Source organism: Anomaloglossus baeobatrachus, chromosome 6 (genome assembly GCF_048569485.1).
Source record: "Anomaloglossus baeobatrachus isolate aAnoBae1 chromosome 6, aAnoBae1.hap1, whole genome shotgun sequence".
In the NCBI taxonomy this organism is placed as follows: Eukaryota; Metazoa; Chordata; class Amphibia; order Anura; family Aromobatidae; genus Anomaloglossus; species Anomaloglossus baeobatrachus.
The window spans coordinates 577,352,199-577,379,540 of NC_134358.1; the positions used below are offsets into that span (position 1 = coordinate 577,352,199).

General features: G+C 46.9%; 1 protein-coding gene across 7 annotated transcripts in view; it reads left to right on the plus strand.

Annotated features, from left to right (window-relative positions):
- The window catches only part of LOC142244653 (uncharacterized), a 158,167-nt gene extending 138,694 nt beyond the window's left edge, over positions 1-19,473 (plus strand). For all 7 annotated transcript variants that reach the window (XM_075316921.1, XM_075316922.1, XM_075316920.1 and 4 more), the window contains one exon: positions 17,068-19,473. In XM_075316921.1, the coding sequence (XP_075173036.1) occupies positions 17,068-18,173 (1,106 nt within the window). In that variant the 3' untranslated portion in view covers positions 18,174-19,473. The remainder of the gene's footprint in view (positions 1-17,067) is intronic.
- The last annotated feature ends 7,869 nt before the right edge of the window (positions 19,474-27,342 follow it).

Sequence of the window (27,342 nt, forward strand, 5' to 3'; positions counted from 1 at the left end):
TGGAAAATGGCAGGGGCATTCTTCATTCCGAATGCCATCACCGTGGACTCGTACAGTCCAAATGGGGTAATAAAGGCAGAGCGTTCCCTGGCCTTGCGAGTCAGGGGAATCTGCCAATATCCCCGGCTCAGATCCATGATGTTCAGGTACTGAGCCCTGGCCAACTGATCGAACAGGTCATCGATGCGTGGCATTGGGTACGCATCGGCGACCGTGACAGCATTGAGCTCCCTGTAGTCCACGCAGAACCGAGTGGTTCGGTCCTTCTTCGGGACGAGGATTACAGGCGAGGCCCAAGCACTGTTGGATGCCTGGATCACCCCCAGCTTCAGCATCTCGTCAATCTCCTGGCGCATGTGTTGCTGCACCTCCAGGGAGACCCGATATGCTGAACGCCGGATCAGGGGATGATCCCCAGTGTCCACGTGATGGACGGCCAACTCAGTCCTTCCGGGCTGGTTGGTAACCAACCCCCGGAAGGGGTGTAGGGTGGCCCACAGCTGGGACCATTGGACCTCCAAAAGCTGGTGGCCAACCTCCACATCGTCAATGGATCCACCTGCCCTAACTTGGGCTAGCATATCCAAGAGGGTTTCCGCCTCTCCCTCCTTGGGCAGGTTGCACACGGGGAGCGCACATGCCTCCGGCTCATGATGTGCCTTCATCATGTTCACATGGAAGGGCTTCCGCCTTCCACGGGCAGGGTCCAGGGTGACCAGGTACGTTACAGGGTTGAGCTGCTGGTACACGAGGTATGGGGCTTCCCAGGCTGCCTGAAGCTTGTCCTGTGGTATGGGGACCAGTACCCACACCTTTTGACCCACTTGGTAAGTCCTCTCACAAGCATTCTGGTCGTACCAACGCTTCTGATCGGCCTGGGCTTGAGCCATATTGTCGTGTACCAGCTGCGTCAAGGCCTGCATTTTGTCCCGGAAGCGCATGACATACTCTATGACCGACACTCCAGGGGTGGCCAAATCCCCTTCCCAAACCTCTTTCACCAGAGCCAGGAGGCCCCGCACACATCGCCTGTACAGGAGCTCAAAAGGTGAGAACCCCGTTGAGGCCTGTGGAACCTCCCGGTAAGCAAATAACAGGTGTGGGAGATACCGCTCCTAGTCACGCCCATGGGAGTCGAGTGTTTTTTATTTACAATCGACAAACTGCAGAAAGTGAACCCTGACACATAGCAACAACCAACGTTTCGGCTTTTAGACCTTTCTCAAGGTAGTTGCTCATTACAGAGATGCTAAGAAATACGGGTCACAAGGACAGCCGTCAGGGTAGACAGAACATGCAGGGCATCACATTCAGCAGTATGCGGTATCAAGGTGGTGGTGGTGTGGTGAACACAGACAGAGGCGAGGAGGAAGAGGACGGGCTGGCCACCAGATGTTGCACCTGGACTTGCTTACAGAGGGCCTCCATCAGCTGTGACATGAATTGGGTCCCCCGGTCAGTGAGAAATTCCTGGGGAAAACCCACTCAGGAGAAAATCTCCAGCAATTCGGTGGCCACCTTGTCAGCCCGAATGGACGACAAGGCCACCGCTTCAGGGTACTGGGTGGCAGAATCTACTACCGTCAGTATGAAGCGTTTCCCGGAGCTGCTGGGGATGGCCAGCGGGCCGACCAGATCCACAGCCACCCTCCTGAAAGGCTCATCGATGATGGACAAAGATACCAGTGGGGCTTTGGGGAGTGGCCCCGCCTTCCCCACTCTCTGACAGGTGCCATACGAACGTCAGTAGGCAGCCACATCGGCCCCCATATTTGGCCAGTAGAAATGCTGGGTTAACCTGGCCTTGGTCTTAGTGATTCCTAGGTGTCCGGCCATCGGAATCTCATGTGCAATCTGCAACATCTCCGTCCGGAACGGATAGGGTACCACCAACTGTTGGTCCCTGGGCCACGCCTCTGGTGAACCCTGCTGGACCGTGACCTGGTACAGCCGTCCTTGGTCCCAGACCACTCGCTCCGGGTCCGAGTCCGAGGGAGGCTGTGCTGCTTGCTCCTTAAGAGCTTTCAGGCTGTCGTCAGCTTCTAACGCTGCCTGAAACCCCTGACTAGATGTGGCCAGAATCGACGAGACTGTCACATCTTCGGTCAGTACCCCGGGACCTGTGTCCTGGCCTCCGCCTGATTTGGCTGCCACTTGGTCAGAAGGGGAAGAGCTATCGGACCTCCGGGAGGCCCCTTTGCTTCCAGCACTCCCACTGCGGGTGACAGCAGCCACAGCCGCTGTGACCGTGGGTCGTCCCTGCTCCTCCTCCGTTCCTGACCAAGTCACCAGTTCATGGAGACGTACCTGGCTTCCTGACACCCCGGTTGTGGGGGAACCCTGCATTGAGATCTTACCTGGGAGCACTTCCACTCCTGGACCAGCCCCAATCTCACCTGCCTGTTCCCCCGCTGCAGCAACAGAACCTCGCTGTGAAATCTCTGGGGACCCCGCATTTACTGTGGTAGCCCCCACCCCACACCCTGGTTCTCCCCCTGCAGTACCCTGCTCTCTGCTTATCCCTGCAGAGGGCAACAGATCCCAGCTCACTGGCTGGACACTTGTAGAGGCATTGTCACAACCTTCTCCAACCCCCTCCCCTGTCACAGCTGCAGCTGTGTGTGTGTCTATGGTGTCTGTGTAAGCAGAAAAATCAGAGTTCACTCCCTCCTTCCTTACATCATGCATAGATAACACATCAACATTGTCGGGGGGGTATGTCAGTACTGGCTGAAATATCAGCCCTTGGGGATTCGGGGGCCTCAAACTGGGAGGTTATCCGCCCCAAATCTGTCCCAAGTAACACTTTGGCGGGAATCCGATCAGTTATTCCCACCTCCCTCACCCCTCGTCCTGCGCCCCAGTCTAAATAAATCTTGGCGACGGGCAGCGCCGGGTCAATGCTTCCAATCCCGGAGACAGCGAGGGTTTTTCTGGGTACCAAGTCTTGGGGGGACACCATCTCAGGCCGTACCAGAGTCACCTCAGCGGTGCAGTCTCGCAGTCCCATGGTCATAAACCGGCCGACGGTGACAGGTTGGAAGTTGTCCAGGGACCTACCACCACCCCCACCCACACAGCACACCGTGGGCGGTTTTTGGGCCGGGGCCTTGGGGCGCTGAGGGCACATGGCCTTGAAGTGTCCGGGTTGGTTGCACTGGTGGCACCGCCTTGGTTCTGCCACGGGCCTGGAGTGGGGAGTTGAGGGGGACACCCCCTGCAGTCTAGGGGCAGGTGGGGCAGTCACAGAATTCATCTTACCCCCTCTCCAGGTGCTGCTGGCGGCCGCTCTCCTGGCCTCAGGGGCCCGATTGTTGGTGTCGTCATCTGCCAGGGCAGCTGTAGCCGTGGACCCCTTTGGCTTCTGGTCTCGGATGAACTGGCGGAGATCTTCAGGGCAGTTCCACAAGAGTTGCTCCGTGATGAACAAATCCAGGATCTCCGGTCCGGTGGTAAGCTGCAGGCCTTGAGTCCAGTGGTCGGCAGCTCGGGCAAGTGCCCGCCGGTGGTCAGCCCAGGAGTCCTTTGGTCCCTTCTGCAGGTTCCGGAACTTCTTGCGGTAGGACTCCAGAGTGAGGTTGTACTGTTGGATCAGGGCCCGCTTGATGGTGTCATAGCCCTGATCTGTCTCAGCAGGCAAGTCCCAAAGGATATCCAGGGCCTTACCCCTTAAACGGGGGGTCAGGTATTTGGCCCACTGGTCCTTGTCCAGATGGTGCTGCCAGCAAGTCTGTTCAAAGGCAGTCAGGAAAGAGTCCAAGTCTCCATCCTTCTCCAGCACTGGGAAGTCCTCAACACGGACCTTTGGAAGTTTGGTGTCTCGAAGGTCACAGGTGGCTGATGAGGGCCGGAGCTGAGCTAGCTGCAGCTGGTGGTCACGGTCTGCCTGTCGCTCTCGCTCTGCAGCCTCACGCTCTGCCTTGTGCTCTCGCTCTGCAGCCTCACGCGCTGCCTTGCGGTCTGCCATGAGGTCCTGGTAGCCCTCCCGGTCTCCAGCCTGGAGTAGGACCATAGCCAGTTGTAGCAGGGCATCCTGACAACACCGTCCTCCATCTCATCGCCTCTGGCCAGAGCATCGGCCATTTCCTTAGCTTTGCGGCCCCTGGTGCTCTCTGCCATTCTTACAGACTTTGGTCACTGACACAGAACTGCCACCTGATGCGCCCACACACCTTACAGTATCTGCACTCTGACACCCTAGTGTTGGTCTGGTCTGAAGACCCTAGCAGCCACAGCTGCTGCTGGCAGTCTTTAGTGTCCGGGAGTATGGGTCTCACACTCACACACACTATTATCTCGATCCTACCACTTGCCACCAATATGTCACAATCGGGGGGTAACAAGCAGGAGTCACACCCCTCTTTTATACCTCCCGACTCACAGACAGAGCACGTGACGCGCTCTCTAGTGCCCCTCTTATAGTCAGGCCAATTATGAAATTGCCCGAAAATAAGCAAGGAGGCCGCTATTCTACTATGCCGATGCTTGAAGGGCTCCCGGTGAGAGTAAGGTATATATTCCCCTGACTTCAGCGGGCGGAATATATAAAAACCTCCCCGAATCTCACCGGCCGCCCCACAATGACCCCTGGCATAAACTCGCTGCCACCAACCGATTCACGGTAACTATTAACCGAACACACAGACGTGGGATTCGAAATCGAGATAACAGAACAGCCCAAGATTAATTATATAATTTAATCGGCCTAAGCCACACTAGAAACTACAATATATACAATAGGGAATCTACAGAATATACAGATAGGTCAGAGTACATTTACAGGCAAGGTATGGATTACAAACAAGCATACAATTCAAGCAGTTACCTTGTGCGTCTGGCCACAGGCGGGGCGCTGTTAGACCAGGTTTCCAGGAACTTTCCCACAGGTGTATCCACACGTGACCCCCGGCAAAAGAACAAGCCAAAATGTCTGAACTGTGGTTATCAACCTGGCCGAATCCTTGTCCCCTCCTACCTTCGTGACCTCAAAGGGAAGCACTGCCACTCCCCTGGCTGCAGTCCAACATAATATCCCAAAAGAAACTATTACCCGCAACTCCGGACTGGGAGGTCCGATCGGGACGGTTCTGGTGTCATCAGATCCGCCCGGGTCCCCTCTGCATTTTGAGTCCAAGCACGACTCATCTACCGGACTCCTACTAGCAGTTCTCCATATCTCGCAGCCCCAGGGCGCCACATAGCCTTCGAGGATATGCAGAGATGCGTCTCGAAGTCCCATATCATAGGAGATTGCTTTTGGATGTGTACTGGGATTTTACACCTTTCCAGAGGTTGGGCATCTGAGAAGGATCTCGGTGTGTGAAGGGAGAAGGGAGGGGGTGCCACCAGGGAGTGATGAGAGAAATTATGACTGGACATCAGAATTCCTCTTCATATCCCAGGATTTACCTCACAATAATTATAAAAAAGTATTTATTTTATCCCCTCTGTTTCACGTTGTCCCTTAAGTGCTGGAGTTAATTTCTTCAAGATACAACTTGGACACCCAGATTGGTCTTCATTCAGTCTTCTTCAATATTCATAATTAAAACATTTCCGGCAGACAGCAGGACAGCAAGACAGTGGCATCAATCACCCCCAATTTCCCATAGTGTCTTTGCACACCAGGGATGTATGGTCCATGCAACACACAGGATGTGGGCTGGCATTTCCAATTTAAAAACTGAGCACACAACAACCGTGCCTTTTGCAACAGCACATCCAGAAATTTCTGCAAAACTAGATTGATCCATGCAATGTACATGTGATTTCGCCCAGGTGTAGTGCTGCCACAAGATTTGCAACGTTATTGCATACGGCCTTCCTTGGCTCCAGATTCACTGGAGACAGCCATTCTTAAGACTGGGCCTGTATAGTTGTTCACAATCTGCAGCTGTGTGACTGCATTTTCAATGCATATTAAGTTAAGCACTGCCCTATTGCATTGACTTACACACAGGTTGTGGCCTGGAATTTTCAATGTAAAAAATCAAAAGATGCATCAGTGACAGGCATAGGCCTCTTGCTCCCACAAAAGATAATTTGGAAACCCTACTTGGAACCTCCACATTTCCAAAAAAATAAGGTCAGGTGACAGAAAAAGTGGCAATAATTGGCACAGACTACAAATTGTCCAACAAAGCAACCTGGCTGCATGGGACCGGCCCTATAACAAGGCCTGAACCAGCATTTCTACCTTTATCAGAGACAGCAAGCTCACAGACAGGAATAGGTCTCTTGCTCCCAGAACCCTGCACTACACTATTGCCTAGTCTGCATAGTCTGGGACTGGGGTGACAAAGCCATTGGACTTCCACAACTTGTTCATCTTTATGAAAGCTGAGAGAACGCTGGCGGCGGGGAAGACCAACACTTTTAAGGCATGACTGATGAGCTCAGGCCACCCTTCCATTTTTGAACACCAAAATGCAAAATCGTAAAAGCTCACCCCCTCTCCCATGGCATCAACATTGAACTCTAGATATTCCTGTACTGGCATTTTAATTTAAAAAAATCAAGAGATGAGTGATAGGTGTATGCCTCTTGCTCCCAACACCCTGGCACTAGAAACAAGACACAAATTGGAGACCATATTGGAGTCTTGATATGTAAAAATCTTTCAGGCAGACAGCAGGACAGCAGCATCAATTCACCCCACATTTCCCCATAGTCTGTTTGCACAGCAGGGAGGTATGGTCCATGCAACACACAGGATGGGGCCTGGTATTTTCATTTTTATTTAAAAAATCAAGAGATGAATGAATGACACAGGTCTAGGCCTCTTTCTCACAGAACCCTGCCACTACATGCAAGGCACAACTTGGAGATTCATATTTAGAAACCTTTCTGGCAGACAGCAAGACAGCGGCATCAATTTCCCCTCCCCCATTTCCCCATTGTCTGTTTGCACACCAGGGAAGTATGGTCCATGCAACACACAGGATGTGGCATCGGTGTGATACATCGGTCAAAAACACCAGGCATGGTCACTTCCGTAACAGCTGACGGGCTCTCACTCATACCAGCTGTAGCGGATAAACAATTCAAGGTTATGCGGTTGGAGATCTATGTGAAAATAGTTTCCACGGTGACGCAGGATAAAGAAGAAGCAGCAGACATGGTTGATTTGGTGGGTAGGCCCAGTAGTACGAATTTCAGTGCAGTAAGATTCCCACATTAAGGCATGTTTGTTGTGCATGTGCCGCTTCCTTCATGTAGTACTCAATTTATTTTAGTTTTTGCCTCTACTGACTCGTTTATCACGTTGGCAGATAACGGAAGTTGGGTCATCCTTTGTGCTCTCAAATAATGCCCAGGCTAGGCCACCTTTCCTGCAAACTGCAGATCCACAACCGCAGCTGGCCACAGCCAGAGTTGTGACTGATGCAGGGCTTCTCATGGTTTCATCACTACGTGTGTTTTGCACATGCAGGTGTTGCTGCAAATATGATGAAGAAAAGCACCTTTGAAAAGAATCATCGAATCAATATGGGTCTAAGTAAACCAATTTCTTCACCAAGAAGAAATAATGTAGGTTGCAGGATACAATAAGGCTGGAAAGAGGGCAGTGGTCCAATAACTCAATGGAAAGGAACTGTTTTGGATCAAGTACTAGTCAACCCTTCTCTTTATCTTATAAAATATGATGGATTTGATTGTGTGTGTATAGGCTTGAGCTTCACAAAGATGAAAGGGTGTCTGCTTTCCAAGTTCAACCAGATAATGTTGCATTATTCCGAATCAGCAATGCTCATTTCGCAGAGGGGGTGGCACTGGGGGCTCCTGAAGGGAAGACCTCCATGAAGACAACCTGCCTTTTAGTGGTACTTCATGGTTGAAAATCTCTTTACATGTGAGGTGGAAAGAAAGGGTATCATTTTCATGTAGACTGTAACGATATCATCAGACTTGGAGTGACTCATTTTCACCCTAGCTTCCAGCATTGCTGACCTTGCATACACAGATGAATGAAGACTCCATTTGGGAATTGCCAACGTAACCTCCTCGGTTTCCTCCTCTTCCATATCTGTTGAGCTACACAGCTGCGTGTGTCTTGGTTGATACCTAGTGGAATCTACAATTTCATCATCGGGCTCCATGTTGCCCTCACTCCTCCTCTTCCTGACCTGACATCACACGACACGTGCGCTTCAGGTATCTGAGTATCATCATCATCACCTCCACCCCGGGGGTTAACGTCAGTTAGTGAGGGTGGGTATCCTGATTGAACACTACTTTGTCCAGGCCAGGCTTAAAGTGTGAAATGTTTTGGTCATTGGTGCAGATACTTTTCTCCGCTTGAGTCTGGGAATCTTTGGAGCGGACCTGTGATGCTCATGGGATACAATGTGTGAACACCTCTTGAGACTCGCAAATGTTTGGTTCACCAGTCAGTTTGCCAGTTGGAGATTTGTGACACAAGGAAAACAAGTGTAATTGTGTTGGTACCTCTGAGGAATGAACTGTGTCTGATGTTGAGGAGGAGAGGCCACTTGATGCAGCGCTTGCCATCCACTCCAGCACCTGCTCTTTATCAGACTCATTTGGATGTTGAAATGATGTGCGGCTGCCATAGAAATCTAGCTGAGTAGGCTCTCCAGTAACGGAAGTTGTCTCATTATTACTTGAGATAGGATGAGCCGGTATTTGCTCACTGGACCTTTGACTAACAGAACCTCCCACATATACACCTCCAACACCCCGCCTATTAAACCTTCCATGACAACTTCGTCGTGACTTACCACTCATGGTTAATGTACCCTTCCTCGTTCAGATGTTTTGTAACCCTATGACTACACCTGTCCGACACCTGACACAAAAGATAATGTATTTCATGCCTGAGTTGTCAATATTAATAATATTAAACAGTAGGAGTGCACCACTAAATGCGTATATATTAAACAATATACCAATAAGGTGCTTGCTAATGCAATATAGGAGTAAGCCATTAACAGGGAGAAAAGATATTGCACATAGAGAAGCAAGCACATCCAGGATAATAGAATAAAACAAGTACAAAACAAAGAATAAAAACAATTAAAACAATTTATTACAATGCGTGATAAGCAACACCAAGAAAAATGTATATATAATAATTGTAGATAGAAAGATATAAGTTCTCACAACCCACAGGAGTAATTCAACACCACTATTGGTACACAGAGGATGAACTAATCTCGATAATGATCATGACTATGCATATAAACCCGTATACAAGCACAAAACACATAAAAAAGCATGGTATATTCAGATGGAAAAGAATAAAGTTAGGAAAATAAGAGGTAAATTGATCCCCAATATAGCAAGAGCACACACAGCCAGCAACAGTTTGCTTGGTGAGGCCCAAAGCACGTAAATTATGCACAATATACTCAGATGGAAGGGATAAAGTAATAAAGTAAGTAATAAAATGATCCATAAAACAGCAAAACCCCACACAGCTGTCTGGCAACTTGCTTGGTGGAGCAAAGCAGAAGTACGAATATTTCCCTGAAGAAGCCGCAATAGCAGCGATACGCACGGGACTTCACTGCGTGGCCCACCCCTCCTCCTGCCACAGGGTTCCTTTCTCCCCGTGTGCTTAGATGGTGTCACTCCCACTAATCGGGAAGGAGCCCGTATATTCTAGGCTCAACCAACAAATCACCGTCTCCGTCTGTGGGTCAGTATTGTACAGTGAAAATAAATAAAAATATTTGGCGTATGGGCCCCATATTCCGATACCCAGCACAGATAAAGCCCATGGTTACAGGCTGCGGACCACAGTCCTGTACTTATCTTGGCTGTGTATCAAAATAAGAGTAACCACATGCAGCTTTTTAAAAAAAAATATTTAAATAAATAATTTTTAAAAACGATGTGTGGTCCCCCCCAATTTTGACACCTAGCCAACATAAAGCCAGACAGCTGGAGGCTGGTATTTTCAGACTAGGGAGGTCCATGCTTATTGTACCACTCCCCAGCTTAAAAACAAAAACCTGCAGTCGTCCCAAAATTGGTGCTTCCATTAAATTACCCAGCTCTTTACCCGGCTCTTCCCGATTGCCCTGACGTGGTGGCAGTCAGGGTAATGACGGGGCTTAATGGCAGCCCACAACAGCCACTAAGTTCTGGATTAATAATTGCAGGTGTCTAAGAAACCCCCCCATCACTAATCTGTAAGTGAAAGTAAATAAACACAAACACCGAAAAAATCCTTTATTTGGAATAAAAGACAAAAAAGCACCCTCTTCCACCCCTTTATTAACCACAAAACACCCCTGTAGGTCCGACATAATCCACACGAGGTCCCATGACGATTCAGCTCTGCTACATCTGAGTCACAGTGAGTGGCCAAAGAGCATGACTGCCCGCTGTGACTGCAGACAGTGGTAATTTCACTCAGGTGATTTGCAATCACAGACATTTCTACAGGTCTCCACCTCTGACAGTAGGTAACTTGACCTCAGGGGACCTCAGTAAAGTCAGTGACCTCACCTCTTGTGAGACCTGCATTGCCTGGCAGAAAACTGCGGGGGGAGGAAGGGGTTGCCAGGAGATGTAGGTGTGGTGCTGAAAATTTTACACCATATTCCTGCACCCAATCTACACCTCCTGGCAAAAACAAAGCGGTTTTGTTAAGCATTTTTTGCCGCGGTTTCGATGCAGTTTTCTGCCAAAAGGTGCAAATTTGGTGATGTAATGTCTGCACCAGATCTCAGCACCCAATCTATACCTCCTGACAGAAAAACACGGTTTTTAATGCATTTTTTGGCCCCTTTTTTGCTGCAGTTTTCTGCCAGGAGGTGCAGATGTGGTGCTGAAATGTCTACACCAGATTTCAGCACCAAATTTGCTCCTCCTGGCAGAAAAAAAAAATATTTTTTTGCATTTTTGGGCCAAGAGATGCAAATTTGTTGATGAACTGTTGACACTATATTCATGCACCCAATCTACCCCAATCTACACCTCCTGGGAAAAAAAAACACATCAAAATAGCATGAGGTATGATGCGGTAGTGATGCGATTTTTTTTGCCAGGAAATGTAGAATGGCTGCAGGAATATGGTGTAAAAATTTCAGCAACAAATAATAATATAATAATAATAATATTTATTCATTTATATATCGCTATTAATTCCACAGCGCTTTACATACATTGGCAACACTGTCCCCATTGGCGCTCACATTCTAGGTTCCCTATCAGTATGTTTTTGGAGTGTGGCAGGAAACCAGAGTACCCGGAGGAAACCCACGCAAACACGGGGAGAACATACAAACTCCATGCAGATGGTGTCCTTGGTGGGATTTGAACTCAGGACCCTAGCACTGCAAGACTGCAGTGCTAACCACTGAGCCACTGCGCCACCCAAATCTGCATCTCTTGCCAATAAAACCCACTGTTTTCTGCCAGGAGATGCAGGTGAATTCATTGAGTGTAATGAGGTCATCAGTAGTGATGAGCGAGTACCAAAAAGCTCGGGTGCTCGAGGCTCGGGCCGAGCATCCCAAGATACTCGTGTACTCGGCCCGAGCACCGAGCCCAATGTTATCCTATGGGAGACCCGAGTATTTTTCTGAAATGACCCCCGGCAGCATGTAGAAACCCTAAAAATGTCACAAAAGTCTCAGAAAAGTGCTCAAATGACATGGCAACAGCATGGGGAAGACCCCTTGAAGCATTTATTACTCAAAAGTCACAGCTGTGAACAATTTTGTCCGAGTTTTACGCCATTTTTACAGACTCACCAGAAAACTTTCCAAAATGACACCAAAATGAATTTTCATGGCGGAAATGTTAAGGGCACATACCCAATAGTGAGATAGAGCTGGTGTATGTTACTTTTTGAGATTATTACATGAAAGATTTTACGTAAAAACATTGTGTGGCACTCCGATGTCCAAAACGCACGTTTTGTGCTTTTTACTAGCGATGTCGGTAAATTTTTTTTTTTCATTCTATCTCCCTCAGTCCGTCGGTCGGTCTCTCTGTCGGTCTCTCTCTGTCTTGTCTGTCCCCCTCTCACAGTCTGTCAGTCAGTCTCCCCCCTCTCTCACAATTACCGTTCCCCGATCACTGCCGCGGCGCTGCACAGCTGTTCACTAAACTCCGACGGCTTTTCCTCTTTTGAAAAAGCCGGCCGCTCATTAAACAATCTCGTATTCCCTGCTTTTCTGCTTTTCGGCGCCTATGATTGGTTGCAGTTAGACACACCCCCACGCTGAGTGACGGGTGTCTCACTGCACCCAATCACAGCAGCCGGTGGGCGTGTGTATACTGTGCAGTGAAATAAATAATTAAATAATTAAAAAAAACGGCGTGCGGTCCCCCCAATTTTAATACCAGCCAGATAAAGCCAGACGACTGAAGGCTGGTATTCTCAGGATGGAGAGCTCCACGTTATGGGGAGCCCCCAAGCCTAACAATATCAGTCAGCAGCCGCCCAGAATTGCCGCATACATTAGATGCGACAGTTCTGGGACTGTACCCGGCTCTTCCCGATTTGCCCTGGTGCGTTGGCAAATCGGGGTAATAAGGAGTTAATGGCAGCCCATAGTGGCCACTAAGTTCTAGATTAATCATGTCAGGCGTCTCTCCGAGACACCTTCCATGATTAATCTGTAAATTACAGTAAATAAACACACATACCCGAAAAAATCCTTTATTAGAAATAAAAAACACAAACCAATTCCCTCGTAACCAATTTAATAAGCCCCAAAAAGCCGTAATCCACGGACCTCCAGCGTCGCTTCCAGCTCTGCTGCATGCAGGTGACAGGAGCTGCAGAAGACAACGCCGCTCCTGTCAGCTTCACGCAGCAACTGAGGTGAGTAGCGCGATCAGCTGAGCTGTCACTGAGGTTATCCGCGGCCACCGCTGGATCCAGCGGTGGCCGTGAGTTACCTGATTGACAGCAGCTGATCGCGCTACTCACCTCAGTTGCTGTGTGAAGCTGACAGGAGCGGTGGTGTCTTCTGCAGCTCCTGTCACCTGCATGCAGCAGAGCTGGAAGCGACGCTGGAAGTCCGTGGATTACGGCTTTTTGGGGCTTATTAAATTGGTTACGAGGGAATTGGTTTGTGTTTTTTATTTCTAATAAAGGATTTTTTCGGGTATGTGTGTTTATTTACTGTAATTTACAGATTAATCATGGAAGGTATCTCGGAGAGACGCCTGACATGATTAATCTAGAACTTAGTGGCCACTATGGGCTGCCATTAACTCCTTATTACCCCGATTTGCCAACGCACCAGGGCAAATCGGGAAGAGCCGGGTACAGTCCCAGAACTGTCGTATCTAATGTATGCGGCAATTCTGGGCGGCTGCTGACTGATATTGTTAGGCTGGGGGGCTCCCAATAACGTGGAGCTCCCCATCCTGAGAATACCTGCCTTCAGCCGTCTGGCTTTATCTGGCTGGTATTAAAGTTGGGGGGACCGCACGCCGTTTTTTTAAATTATTTATTTATTTATTTTTTACAGTTTTACCGGCGGCAGACTATTGTGAACGATCAGCTGATCGCTCCCAGAAGCCGGCCGCCGGGTGATCAGCTGATCGCTCCCAGCGCCGGGTGATCAGCTGATCGCTCCCAGCGCCGGGTGATCAGCTGATCGCTCCCAGCGCCGGGTGATCAGCTGATCGCTCCCAACGCCGGGTGATCAGCTGATCGCTTCCAGCGCCGGGTGATCAGCTGATCGCTCGGCCGCCGAGAATCTGTGCGGGGGGAGGAGTGCGGAGTGGGTGGAGCCGAGCGGGGCCATGGCGCTGAGGACAGGTGAGTGTGTGTGCGTGTGTGTGTATATATATATATATATATATATATATATATATATATCTATATATATATATATATATATATATATATAATATACATGCGGAGTGGAGTGCGGGAGGGGGCGGACCCGAGCGAGGAAGTGTCGGGCTCCCTGCACACGTGGCCAGGGTAAATATCGGGTAAAGCACTTTTCTTGGTTACCCGATATTTATCTTGGTTACGGGTCCAGGGAGCCAGAGAGAGCATGCGAAGTGAAATCCTAAGGATTCCGCTGCTCAAAAAAACGTTACATGCTTTGTTCCTCCCGCTGGGCGGAAGCAACGGAGCGTCGCCCAGCGGAAGCAACGGAGGTTCTTTTGGCACAATCCGTCATCCATACAAGTCTATGGGAAACAGCGGAATCCGTTAACAGATTCCGCTGTTTTCCAAAAGGGCAGATTGTGACGGAAGGAAAACAACTCAAGTGTGAAAGTACCCGTAATTATTTATTTCACTGCACAGTATACACACGCCCACCAGCTGCTGTGATTGGGTGCAGTGAGACACCTGTCACTCAGCGTGGGGGTGTGTCTCACTGCAACCAATCATAGGCGCCTGTGGGCGGGGAAAGCAGGGAATACGAGATGGCTGTGTGCAGAGCACAGCGCGCCCGCCGGTATAAAGGCTCGGTCACGCTGTGCGGGCCGGCCAATCACTGCAATTCCACAACTAACAGGGCTGTGGCATTGCAGTGGTCTGCCAGCCAATCCCTGCATGAGGGCTGGCTCTCAAAAGAGCGCCAACATGCAGGGCTGAAGACCATGAGTACAACACGAGTATCGCGAAATTACTCGGTACCCGCCGAGTAGCCCGAGTGCAGTGATACTCGTGCGAGTACCGAGTAGTGACAAGCATACTCGCTCATCACTAGTCATCAGGGGTCCTCTGAGGTCAGGTTACCTGCAGTCACAGATGGAGGACTCCAACTGTAACCGCAACTAGCCTCAGTGATGTCACCACTGATCACTGCGGCTCATTAATTCTCTGGAGCTCACAGCGGGCAGTCATGCTCTATGGTCGTGCACTGTGAGGTTCAGGTGTAGCAGAGCTAAATAGTCGAGGACCTCATGGGGATTACATCAGATCTGCAGGGGTATTTGGGGGTTAATAAAGTGGTGAAAGACGGCTTTTTTTGTCTTTTATTCCAAATAAAGTATTTTTTTGGTGTTAGTGTTTATTTCTTTTCACTTGCAGATTAGTGATGTGGGGTCTCATAGACGCCTTGTCATCACTAATCTAGAGCTTAGTGACAGTTGTGGGCTGTTATCAACCTCTTATATTACCCTGATTGCCATCGCACTAGGGCAATTGAGAAGAGCCGGGTAAAGAGCCAGGCTTGTCGCATCTAACAGGTGGCTGCACCTCCCCAGCGTGAGAATGCTAGCCCCCAGCTGTTGGGCTTTATCTTGGCTGGGTACCAAAATTGGGGGGGGGAGCATGCCATTTTTTTTAAATTTAGTTAAACTAATTAAAAAAAACAAACCTCATGGAGTTCCTCTAATTTTGATACACAGCCAAGATAGACGCACAGCTGGGTCTGCAGTCTGTAATCATGGGCTTTATCAGTGCTGGTATCATAATATGGGAGGACCGCATGACAAATGTTTTATTTGTTCATTTATTTTTATACTGAGATACAGACCCGCAGACAGTTGCACTGCTTTCTCTGCCCACCGGCCGTCCTGGTGCTGTGATTGGTTGCAGTCAGCTGACAAGCTGACACTCAGGGTGGGGGCGTGTCTGACTGCAACCAATTACACGCATCAGTGGGTGAAAAAACAGTAAATATTCAATGAGGGTTAATTGTCATCTCCGGAAGGGAATGTGTGACCTGGAAGCACTGCGCTGCCATGAGGGATGCTCTGTAAGTACAGTGCGTGCTTTCCTACCCTCCTCCATCCCTTCTACCAACATTTTTAATCTCTGGATTATGGTCCCCATAGATTTATATGGGGCCTAGATTCTGGACCAGAACCGGATTTTTAAAAAAAGAGAACAGGTTATCTGCAAGTCCACTCATCTCTAGTAACTAACAATACCTACAAATGTGATTGACTGCATGATTTTGAGCAGGCAATGAAAAGTGCCAAGACCTTTATACCTAGTTTGCTAGCAAATTGACAGCAGGCAGTACTAACTAACAATACCTAGAAATGTGGTTGACTAATTAGGAGCAGGCTGTAATAAATAGCAATACCTATTTAGATCGTTCACAACCAACTCTTTAGCAGCACTAACAAGTAGCAATCGCTATTTCTCTCATGAAATGCCGATTTGTGGCACACAGCTTTCCCTACACTGCACGTCCCTATTCTACACTATCCCAGGAAAATAAATGAGAAAATCAGCTCACCGAGTTGCTGTAATCCGCTGTATATGTGGATCCGCGCACGGAAGGCTAGGCTGCCAGTCTCATATTCAGGATGAAAAAAAGTCCAGCGCAGTCCTCAAGTTGCAATTAAAATTTTTTTTTTCTTTTATTTGATAAATCCGTTAAAAATAAGTGGTGTACAAAGCGGTCAGCTAGAAGAGTATAGGGGACATAGAGAGGAACCCCACAGAACTACGCGTTTTGACACATAGTCTTAATCATGTTCTGAAAAGGAAAGAGTGTCGGTTTCCTATAAGGTGTAACACACACCCACCTTAATTACGTGCACATGTCGACATTTGGAAGTCTATCACATACGAGTCCCCATCCTCTCCACTCATTAAACACATCCCCCCATTCATCACACAGCACCACAATCCTATGCAAAAGCAGAACATGTTATTAAAAAACATTTTTTTAAAACGCAATCAGTGATCGAACAAAACCAAACATTAGTAACATGGGTAAAGTGCTTGGGTTTGCCGAGCCCAAACGAACAGGCTAAGGCTCGTACCGAATTTGAAACTGGCGACCCCTTATCTAACAGGTTCGCTCATCTCTAGTAAGGAGCGCTAACCATGCCCACACAGTCCTCAAAGGCAGTTTTTAGAATAGCAAAAAGAAAAAGAGAAAATATATATCATACTGCACAAAAAAACATAATCTTAGCTGCCATGTGACCCGTCACTAACAACCAGTGCAGATTTTTGTTTCTTTTCTTTTCTCAAGAAAATGAAATTTACAATTTAAATCCGTTAATAACACAGTTTGGAACATTTCTTCCAATTTGTATGAGATATGTTTTTTTGTTTGTTTTTTTTTAAATCTTTTGCAATATTTAGATATATCTAATATTTAAGGTTATATTATTCAAAAATGTTAACATCAGTTTTTTTCTTGGCAGATGACTGTATCAGGAGCTCCAAGAAACATCGGATACCTTTAGAATTGAAAGCAGATGATTGTAGTATCACAGAAGACACATGTACCGACCGGCGTGCCGACATCTCAGATATACCCCCGGCCGTTCACAGCAGAGATCGATCATCTGATGATTTTAATGAAGTATTATCTCCGAATTTATCACAGACTGATAAACAAAATAAAAGTCACATAACAAATAATGAAGATAAAAGACATTCTACAAGGAAGAAGCCATATTCATGTTCAGAATGTGGGAAATGTTTTACTCATAAATCAAATCTTGTTATACATGAGCGAATTCACACAGGAGAGAAGTCATATTCATGTGCAGAATGTGGGAAATGTTTTACTCTGAAATCACATCTTGTTATACATGAGAGAATTCACACAGGAGAGAAGTCATATTCATGTTCAGAATGTGGACAATGTTTTTCATGTGAATCAGCTCTTGTTATACATAACAGAATTCACACAGGAGAGAAGCCATATTCATGTTCAGAATGTGGGAAATGTTTTACAACTAAATCATATCTTGTTACACATGAGAGACTTCATACAGGAGAGAAGCCATATTCATGTGTAGAGTGTGGAAAATGCTTTACTTATAAATCAGCTCTTGTTAAACATGAGACAATGCACACAGGAGAGAAGCCATATTCATGTTCAGAATGTGGGAAATGTTTTACAAGTAAATCATATCTTGTTACACATGAGATAATTCATACAGGAGAAAAGCCATATTCATGTTCAAAATGTGAGAAATGTTTCAATCAGAAATCACACCTTATTACACATGAGAGAATTCACACAGGAGAGAAGCCATATTCATGTTCAGAATGTGGGAAATGTTTTTCATGTAAATCAACTCTTGTTACACATGAGAGAATTCACACAGGAGAGAAGCCATATTCATGTTCAGAATGTGGGAAATGTTTTACTCAGAAATCATCTCTTATTACACATGAGAGAATTCACACAGGAGAGAATCCATATTCATGTTCAGAATGTGGGAAATGTTTTGCTCACAAATCACATCTTGTTGCACATGAGAGACTTCACACAGGAGAAAAGCCATATTCATGTTAAGTATGTGGGAAATGTTTTACTTACATATCAGCTCTTTACAGGCATAAGAAAACTCACACATAGAAGATATTTTATAGTCTGATTGTAACAAAAGTACATGAAGTGGAATGACCATCAGCAGATTTGGCTTCCAGTACCATCTTTATGCTGATGACACACAGCTATACACCTCATCCCCTGAGCTCACCCCCGCTGTACTACAGAACAGAAGTGACTGCCTGACTGCAGTTTGCAACATCATGTCTACTCTCTATCTGAAACTTAACCTTTCCAAAACTGAACTTCTTCTTTTTCCTCCATCTCCCAACCTTCCTAAACCTGACATCTCCCTCTCTGTGTGTGTGGCACAACGATAAGTCCTAGGCAGCAAACCCGCTGCCTGGGGGTTATACTTGACACTGATCTCTCCTTCACCTCCCACATACAATCTCTTGCCCGCTCCTGCCGCTTGCACCTCAAGAACATCTCTAGAATCCGCCCCTTTCTCACAATGGAAACGACAAAAGATGTCACCGTGGCCCTGATCCACTCTCGCTTTGACTACTGTAACTCTCTATTAATTGGTCTACCCCTAACTAGACTCTCCCCTCTACAGTCCATCCTTAATGCAGCAGCCAGGGTCACCTATCTTGCTAACCGCTACTCGGATGCCTCTGCTCTGTGCCAGTCATTGCACTGGCTGCCCATATATCACAGGATCCAATTCACACTGCTTGTTCTCACCCACAAAGCTCTCCACAGTGCAGCACCCCCCTACATCTCCACCCTCCTCTCTGTCTATCATCCCACCCGTTCTCTAAGCTCTGCAAATGACTTTCGACTAACATCCACACTAATTCGAACCTCCCACTCCCGAATCCAAGACTTCTTCCAAGCTGCACTAAACTTCTGGAACGCTCTACCCCAAGAAGTTAGGACAAATCACAACTTACTCAGCTTCAGACGCTCCCTAAAAACGCATCTTTTTAGGGCGGCCTATCACACTCCCTAGCCAAACTAATTTCACCTAATCCCTCTACAACTTCTCAGAACATAACAACACGTCAAACTCCATGGCACCCAAATGCATCTCAAGGCTCTGGCCTATTGGTCCAGGAAGCCATTATCTATCCCCCATTTCCATGAGATGGCTGGATTGTTATTGTAAATAAGCACTTGTATCTTCCCCCCCCCCCCCCATATCTCATTGTAGATTGTAAGCTCTCACGAGCAGGGTTGCCTTTTTTCCCTTTAAATATTGTATCTTCTATAATTGTTACTTGTTTGTATATGTTTATGTATATGATATGTATATGTATATGAGCCTCCTGAATTGTAAAGCGCTGCGGAATATGTTGGCGCTATAGAAATAAAGATTATTATTATTATTATTATTATTATTATGAAGTCTTGAGGCCTTACGTTTCTATGGTGCTATCACTATCCTGGAGCCATTCTGCTCTCAAACCCTGTGGCTATGAAGGAACTGCCGGAGGCCCTGCTGAGGCTGGGGGTGGTAGTTGTGGTATCCTCGGCTGGTTCACATAAAAAAAGGGGAAATGTCTGTAAGGGTGGTAGGAGGGTGCCTGCTCCCAGGGGTGCTGTAGTGTTTACCTCTGGGTTCAGCATCAATCCCAATAAAAGAGAGGCAGACTCAGATTTCTTATTCAACGCCTCCGCTTTATTCACTTTGCAAACTTCTCCATCTTCCGGGACAGGGCACACTGTCATTACCAGACACAACCACTCCTTCACTGCTCTAACCACCCCGGCTGTCAGAGTGTTCCACCTGCCTCCTGGATTACCGGACTCTTTCCCTGAAAATACGGGTGCTCTGGCCATGCTGACCTCCCTCTTCATGGGGAACTTCAGCAACTTCCTTTTCTGCCAGTCCTCAAACAACAGGGCGAGCTTCTCTGCTTCAGGATCCGAGTAGCCTCCACTCCAGTGTTACTCTGCAGCCTCTTTCTTCCTAGTCGTCTTCACCTTCTTCTCTAATCTTTTCCTTACTTATCCCCTCCTCTCTCTCTCTAAACTGTCTCACTTTCCCGTTCCTACATCAAACCATGGGAACTCTGTGCCCTCTAGTGGGGAACTGAGGGACTCCACCCCAACCCACTTGCTAACAGAACTGAGGACAGGTCGTTGGGAGTTTAGGGGCCAATGCCACCCCCTTACAGCTACAAGCCGACCAGGCGGTGGTCACTATGATAACATACAATATGGGGAATGTGCCTCCATTTTCATTTTTTTGTTTGCCTCTCGTAGTTTGAATATCTCTTTTGTCGCGGCTCCACACCGGTAGAAATCTACCACAAGCGGGAGGTTGATGGCGCCTCTTCTCATGTACAGACGTCCCATCCATCTCGTGACCCTCCAGGCTGCAGACGGCAGATACATTACTCACATTTCACTTTCTCACAATTGATGAATGTTCTTCTTGTGAAATCTCGTTCCTGTGACTGGAAACTGACGATTTCTCTTTGCTTTTCTGTGTCCTCCTCTTCTGTCTTCATCATTATTGATTATGTGCACATTAGATCTAAGGTTTCTCTCCCAGATGCCTTTTTCCCTCTGTTACTCTTTGTGGCTCGGGGAAGATACCGATACGATATGATGAATCTTGTAGCCACTGACCACTAATAAATGAAGCTTTCTGGCCACACACTGGATTGTATCGTCCTTGTCAGACGTGGCCGTATCCTGGATTCTCTTTTGGAGTTCATGGTATGATTGGAGTAGGACGTCTCTTGTAGTTGGTCAGACATGTGGACCTGAGATGTGTAGAACAACACAAAAATTACCCTAAAAATGAGTAAATATTAGATAAACTCATTAAAAATACCCAAATAAAACCACAAAATTATACATATGAAGAGGAGCAACAAGAGGATCCCCCAAAAACAATAGACAAGAAAGGGGAAAAGCCATCAACAGTAGCTCATGCAGGAAAAACAGGTATTCAGCCGCGCTAACACCACATAACATAAACAAGATCTTGTTTGTTTTTTGCATGCTGTCCTGATGAAGGGGGCTGCGACCCCTGAAACGCATCGACCTGCGCATATGAAGAATAAAAAGAAATAAATTTAATAATCAATTTGGTGCGGTGTTAGCGCAGCTGAATACCAGTTTTTCTTGCACACAGTTATAGTCTAATTACCAGGAGCTGCGGCTGTTCACCCAATATCTGGGCTATCATAGGGGTTGTGACTGGCACAACTGCCTTAGGTGAGTGCATCTTGTCTGGTATATTTCAGTGTTTATCCGATAAGACCCTATTGTGCTTCTCCTGCACAGCCTTAATCAACAATATCTCAATAAGACCCTAATTCTTAGTTCCCCCTACCCAAGCCGTGGAGATTGACACCCCTAGGATTGCATAAATGGCAACGTGGACTGAGCCCTATTCTCTAATAAGCCACCTAAAGGCTCGACTATAGACTATAGATAATGCTCTGGAATAACAGTCAGGAGCAGACAGTATCACTGTAGATTCTATATTGTTACACGCTATTGATGACGTTCTTCCAGGTCTCAGCCTGTGTTCAGTGGGGGCTCCATTGTGCAATTTTAGGGTGTCTTCCTCCCAGGCTCAGGAGGGGAAACTAAGCTTTAGGGTCTTACTGAGATGCTGTCGGCGCCCTCTCCCCTCTCTAGCTTATTCTTATTGAGGAGATCCTCTTGTTCCCCCTCTATATTTGTAGAGTTTTCTGGTGTTATTTCGGTGTTTTTTTAGTTTATGTAATAAAGATTTACTCCTTTTTATAGGGGTAATTTTCTGTTCTATATTCCTGGACGCCCTTATATCACTTATACTATTATCTCCATTAGCATTTCTTATGCGTCCCAGAGACAGGAATCGTTGGTTGGCAGATGCCAGAGACGTCTTTTCTGAGCGAGATGTTGGTATATACAACAGTTGAAGGACTTCTTTGTATGTGTGAAGAGGACTTTGTGCTGATCTAACAGTAGATGGCCATGTTGTAAAGTTTTCCTTACTGTGTTGTAGAAAGTCTCTTTCTTTTTAGTTTTGTTTTCTCTCTTTCTGATGCAATGTGCATATGTATGATACCTCATGCTGAGAAGTAAAGAGATAGTTATCCCATAGAAGCTGCTCTGTGAACTTTCTTCTGAAACTGGGAAGCTAGAAGCTGTGCAACACGAGAACTCACACGTTTTTCACTGACGTGTTAAAGATGCATATGGCCCTACATGTACCAATATTTTTGGCACACGTGTGTTCTCCGTGTGCTATCCATGATCCATGATAGCACATGGAGATCAGGAACTTTATACTCACCTGTCCGTGGTGTTGATATCTCCGGCTCTGCTGTGTCAGACTCTGCTGTCTTCGGCTCTGCTGTGTCCCACTCTTCTGTCTCTGGCGCGGCTGTTGCTTCCACATCCGTGGTGCAGTGAATATTCATGAGCATAATGAGCGGGTCCTGAAGCAAAAAACAGCAGCGCCGAAGACAGCATCACTGAAGACAGGTGAGTATATAAATCATCTTATTTCACAGACACGTGTTTTCTCTAATACGTGTCACACGGATCACATCACTGTGTGGTCCGTGTGACATCAGTGGTGCTGGACTTGTCTTCATGTGGAATACGCACGTGTGCGCCGCACTGACACACGGTCTGTGAGAAATCACTGATGTGTCGCAGACACATTGATTATATTGAGTCTGCATATGTCTGTGATTCCGATACATATAAAAACTGCAACATACGTACCAGAATCACTGACCTGTGAAGGGGCCTTAGTACCATACACAAGATTATAGCACTATGTAAGGAATATCTAACTATTCTACAGACAATATAACATCCTGGGGGAAATTCAGTCCTTACACAGCTGTATTATCCCAATATTATCCCACAGGGATGACGGATCCCATTATCACCTGCACCGAGAGCGAGGAATACTCCACTGCTTATTGAATGGGAGAAAGAAGCTTTATCATCGATAATTCGGTTCATGCAGTTTCTATGAAAAGAAGAAAAACCCATCTTTGCTGAAACCTGTAAAGATTGAATGAGCGGATTCTCCTAAGGCTCTGTGCACACGTTGCTTTTTTCATGCTTTTTTCCTTGCAAATTTTAATCAATGACTGGCTTTGTATCTTATATATTTGCACTGGCTATATTATATTATATTATATACTATGCCATTTAACACATGCAACACCTTCTATATATTCTAATGTGGTGGCTCAAAAACAGTTATAATTAATATATATGTCCTTTTACTTATTGGTGGTCTGGCCCTTTAAAGCTTATTGTATTATACATTGTCGTGTTTCTCTATGTGCCGTGTGCCACCAGTGGCTTATTCTCTAATAATATACATGGTTAGTTGTGCTGTTTCTCCCCTCCCTTCCTTTTTTTTCTCCTCCCTCGTACCGCTGTGTGCATGGAGCTCGCGCTGCCTTTCCCCTCTGGACATTGCCGGTGTCTATTGCGGCTTTGGCACATGCTCTGTGGTCAGGGTGACGCGTCCTCTGCCACTGTGCATGCGCCACTCACCCTGACGTCGCAGGGTTTTCACTTAGGGTTAGGCGAGTGTGCATGCATGCCCCGTCCATAGCGGTCACATGATCAATTTGTGCAATTGTCACATGACGTGTGCACCCATTTAAAATACTCCTTCCGGTCTGAAGTAGCGTTCATATTACTCTTATCCCCTAAAGAATTTTATGTAAGGAAGCGAAACGTACGTTGGGGTTCCCTGCACCTTTGGCACTGAGACACTTTGCCTTTTGGTCTCCTGATCACATCATGGGTATGTGTTATTTTCTTTTGGTCTGAGGCATGATCCTCCATCAATACTTGTTGCCTCCACTTTGTCCATGTGTCTATAGTAAATTTGCTGTCCACATTATGTCCTCACTATGAAGCAGAATCGTTTTTTGGACCTAACGGTGGCTCTGTATTAATATTTTACCGAGGCTAAACACATAGTTTTTCTATTATTTTTTTGTACTGTCAGTCTTAGACCAATATATATATTTTGAGCCTTTGTACATTATTTTTGTGCTAGGGAAGTTTTTCCTTCACCTGTCGGCACACTGTTGTTTAATGTGTAATCTGATGCCAGGATGTATATTGTGAAGGGTTTTGTATAATGTGTAATGCAATAGTATGTATGGTATTTTGTGTAAGTGACCACCAGGTGGCAGTGTGGCTTAGGGACAGCAGTCCTGGCACCGGGGAAGGCAGACTAAGGGTTAAGGAAGAGGAGGAGAGCAGCTTATAGAAAGCCCATTGGGAAGTAAATTAGCAGGAGAGTCCCCAGCAGTAGCTTCAGGGAGGAAGCCCAAACCTCTCTTCTACCCATATTCTGTAATTAGTTTACTGACCTAAGAGGGGGTCGCCCCTGCGTATACAGATCCACGGAAACGTGCACATTTAGGAACGTGCAATCGTGGCCCCAGAAGCGGGGTATAGAACGGACAGCAGGCAAGGCGTCCATCTTCTGGCTACGAATACCCTACAACGTCCCCGGACAGTGGCCTCCTGTCTAGAAAGGGATGGACCCGAGGACTAGTGGAGTCGGTCGCCATGTCAGCCGGGGGAATGAGGGGCCTAGTGGTGTCGTCAAGAGCCCAGGTGCCAGGAAGGCGGTCGCCCATCAAATTGAAATATGCAGTGGAGTTTAGAAGGAGCCCTAATGGGACCAGTGATGGTGCCCGGATAGGGAAGGAGATAGATGTCACTGAACAGATGAGAAGGAAAGCTGAGAAGATACGTGCTGTCAATGCTGAGCAGACCAGAAGTAAGGTGCAGACGGTGAACCCTGTGTGTGATATAAGGAAGAAACCCAGTAAAGTTCCGCTGCTTGAGAAGACGACTACTGCTGCCGTTTATTGCCTCAGTGTGAGAATGGACTGTATGGAAGTATGGAGACGACTGGGAGGCAAGGGGTTACTGAGCGGCAGCTCTGCGGCCTGGTGACCCCTGAATCCACCGTTACCACCGCTCCCTGCCCCCGGGCACCCGTTACACCACCACTAATCGTTTATAGGTAGATTGGACACCCGTTACACATAGCGGAAGGATTCTTCGAGTTCACGGTTTATATAGAACAAGAGGAGCAAAGCTATTAAATGTTATATACTTAATCCAAAAGACTAGGCAGTGTTTATAAAAAATATACAAGATTTTACAAAAGGGAACAATAGAATATATACAATCATATAAGATAAAAAGGAGAAACAAGAAACTCACTAAAGCTCGTGCCACAGTTATGACTTCCAGGCCTTAGGGAGAGAGTGGCTCCTTAGAGGACAAACGGACAGAACCACAGCTTATCCGTGCCCTCCATGAACTGAACAACCCAAAAATCTGGCAGCTATCTTTTATTACCTCAGGTCACAGCCCCTCGATGACCTCATATGGAGCGGTCTCTGGGACCTTCAGAAAATTATGGAATTCCAGTTTTCAGCATATGTTTGCCCCTGGGGTTCACAGGCGAGGAATATAAGCCTCATGTTTCCCATCATTAATATACCTGTTCATAGATAGGAAGCATGATATACCTGTCATAATCTAACTGGCTAATATCCATTTGCTGAGATTCCAGGCATCGCTCAGTGAAGCAAAACGGCCCTCGAACTTGACCCCAAATAATGAACTCCATACAAGTCAATAGGGAGCCCAAGTTTGGAGCTGTAAAAGTCTTTAAAATGTCCATGGTAAGGGCTAGGGGGCTGTGATGGAAGTTAAATGGTGGTAACGTAGAGTAGGATAGTTATATATACCATGTTTCCCGGAGGCTCACGCTGCAGTCAGACTTTCTATTGAGCCCGCTGATTAACCTTCATATGATGAATATTCACTGCTTTCCCCGCCCACCCTCTGTGTATAGCAGTCTGTGATTGGTTACAGATTGCTATATACGCCCCCACCCTCTGTCCGCATCTGTGATTGGTTGCAGTCAATTTGCTATATGGTAGTGTAAAAATAAATAATATTTTAAAACAATGACGTGTGCTCCTGCCATATTTTCATAGCCAGAGCGAGTAAAACAGCTGTGGACTACAGCCCTCACCTGAGAGCTTTACCATGGCTGAATATAAAATAGAGATAAAAGGATGTAGGATCCCCCCATTTTTGATATCCAGCCATGGTAAAGCAGACAGGTGGAGGCTGGTTATTGGGATGGGAGGCACCATGACTATTGGTCCCCAGCCTAAAAACACCAGCCCGCAGCTGCCCAGAATTGGCACATCACATTAGATGTGCCGATCCTGGCACTTTACCCAGCTCTGTGTTTTGACAAATCACAGCTGTCATTTACCCCTTATGTTATCCCGATTGCCACCTCACAACGGCAATCGGGATAATATAAGGGGTGAATGACAGCTGTGATTTGTCAAAACTCAGAGTTGTCATCAAGCCCTCGATAATTAATAGAGAAGGGTCTATGAGAAAACCCCATTACTAATCCTTTAAGTCAAAACAAATAAAATACACACCAAAAAAATCCTATATCTGAAATAAAATGCACACACCCTCTATCACCCCTTTAATAACTCCCAAAACACTTTTGAAGATCCCACATATTCAAAACAAAGTCCCATGACGGTCCTCTGCAATCACTGGAGCCTGGAGAGAGGAAACATGTCCGCTCTCTACCAGCTCCGGGAATCACTGACGGGGGACCCAGCTGTGAGCAGGGACGTCTGTGACGCTGGTCACTACTTACTGGTAATATAATGGAAGAGTAGTCAGATAAGCCAAGGTCAGGTACCAGGAGGACTCAGAGTGGATTTCATAAGTTTACAGAGGCAAAGTCAGGTCATGATCCCAGGTCAGGTTTCCAGGAAGGCACATAATGAATACAGGGAGTCAGCTGAGGCGTGGTCAGGTAATGGACCGAGGTCGAAATACCAGGAGGTCACATCAAAAACAGGGAGAAAGCAGACGGGAGTCAAACAGTCTGGGGTCAATGATCAGAACACACAGGTATGGAGGCCATCAGCACCAGTCACACAGAATGTCCGACTGGCAGGATACTGGGAGAGGCTGCTCAGTTAAGAAGCAGAGCAATTACAGGGAAGATGGAACCTGAGTCATCCAGCACCTCTCAGAACCAGAAACGAAGCCTGCACTGTCAGTCAACTACAGACAGCTCAGTACACCAGATAAACACAGCAGTGACTCTCTCTGTGTGCAAGTTGCA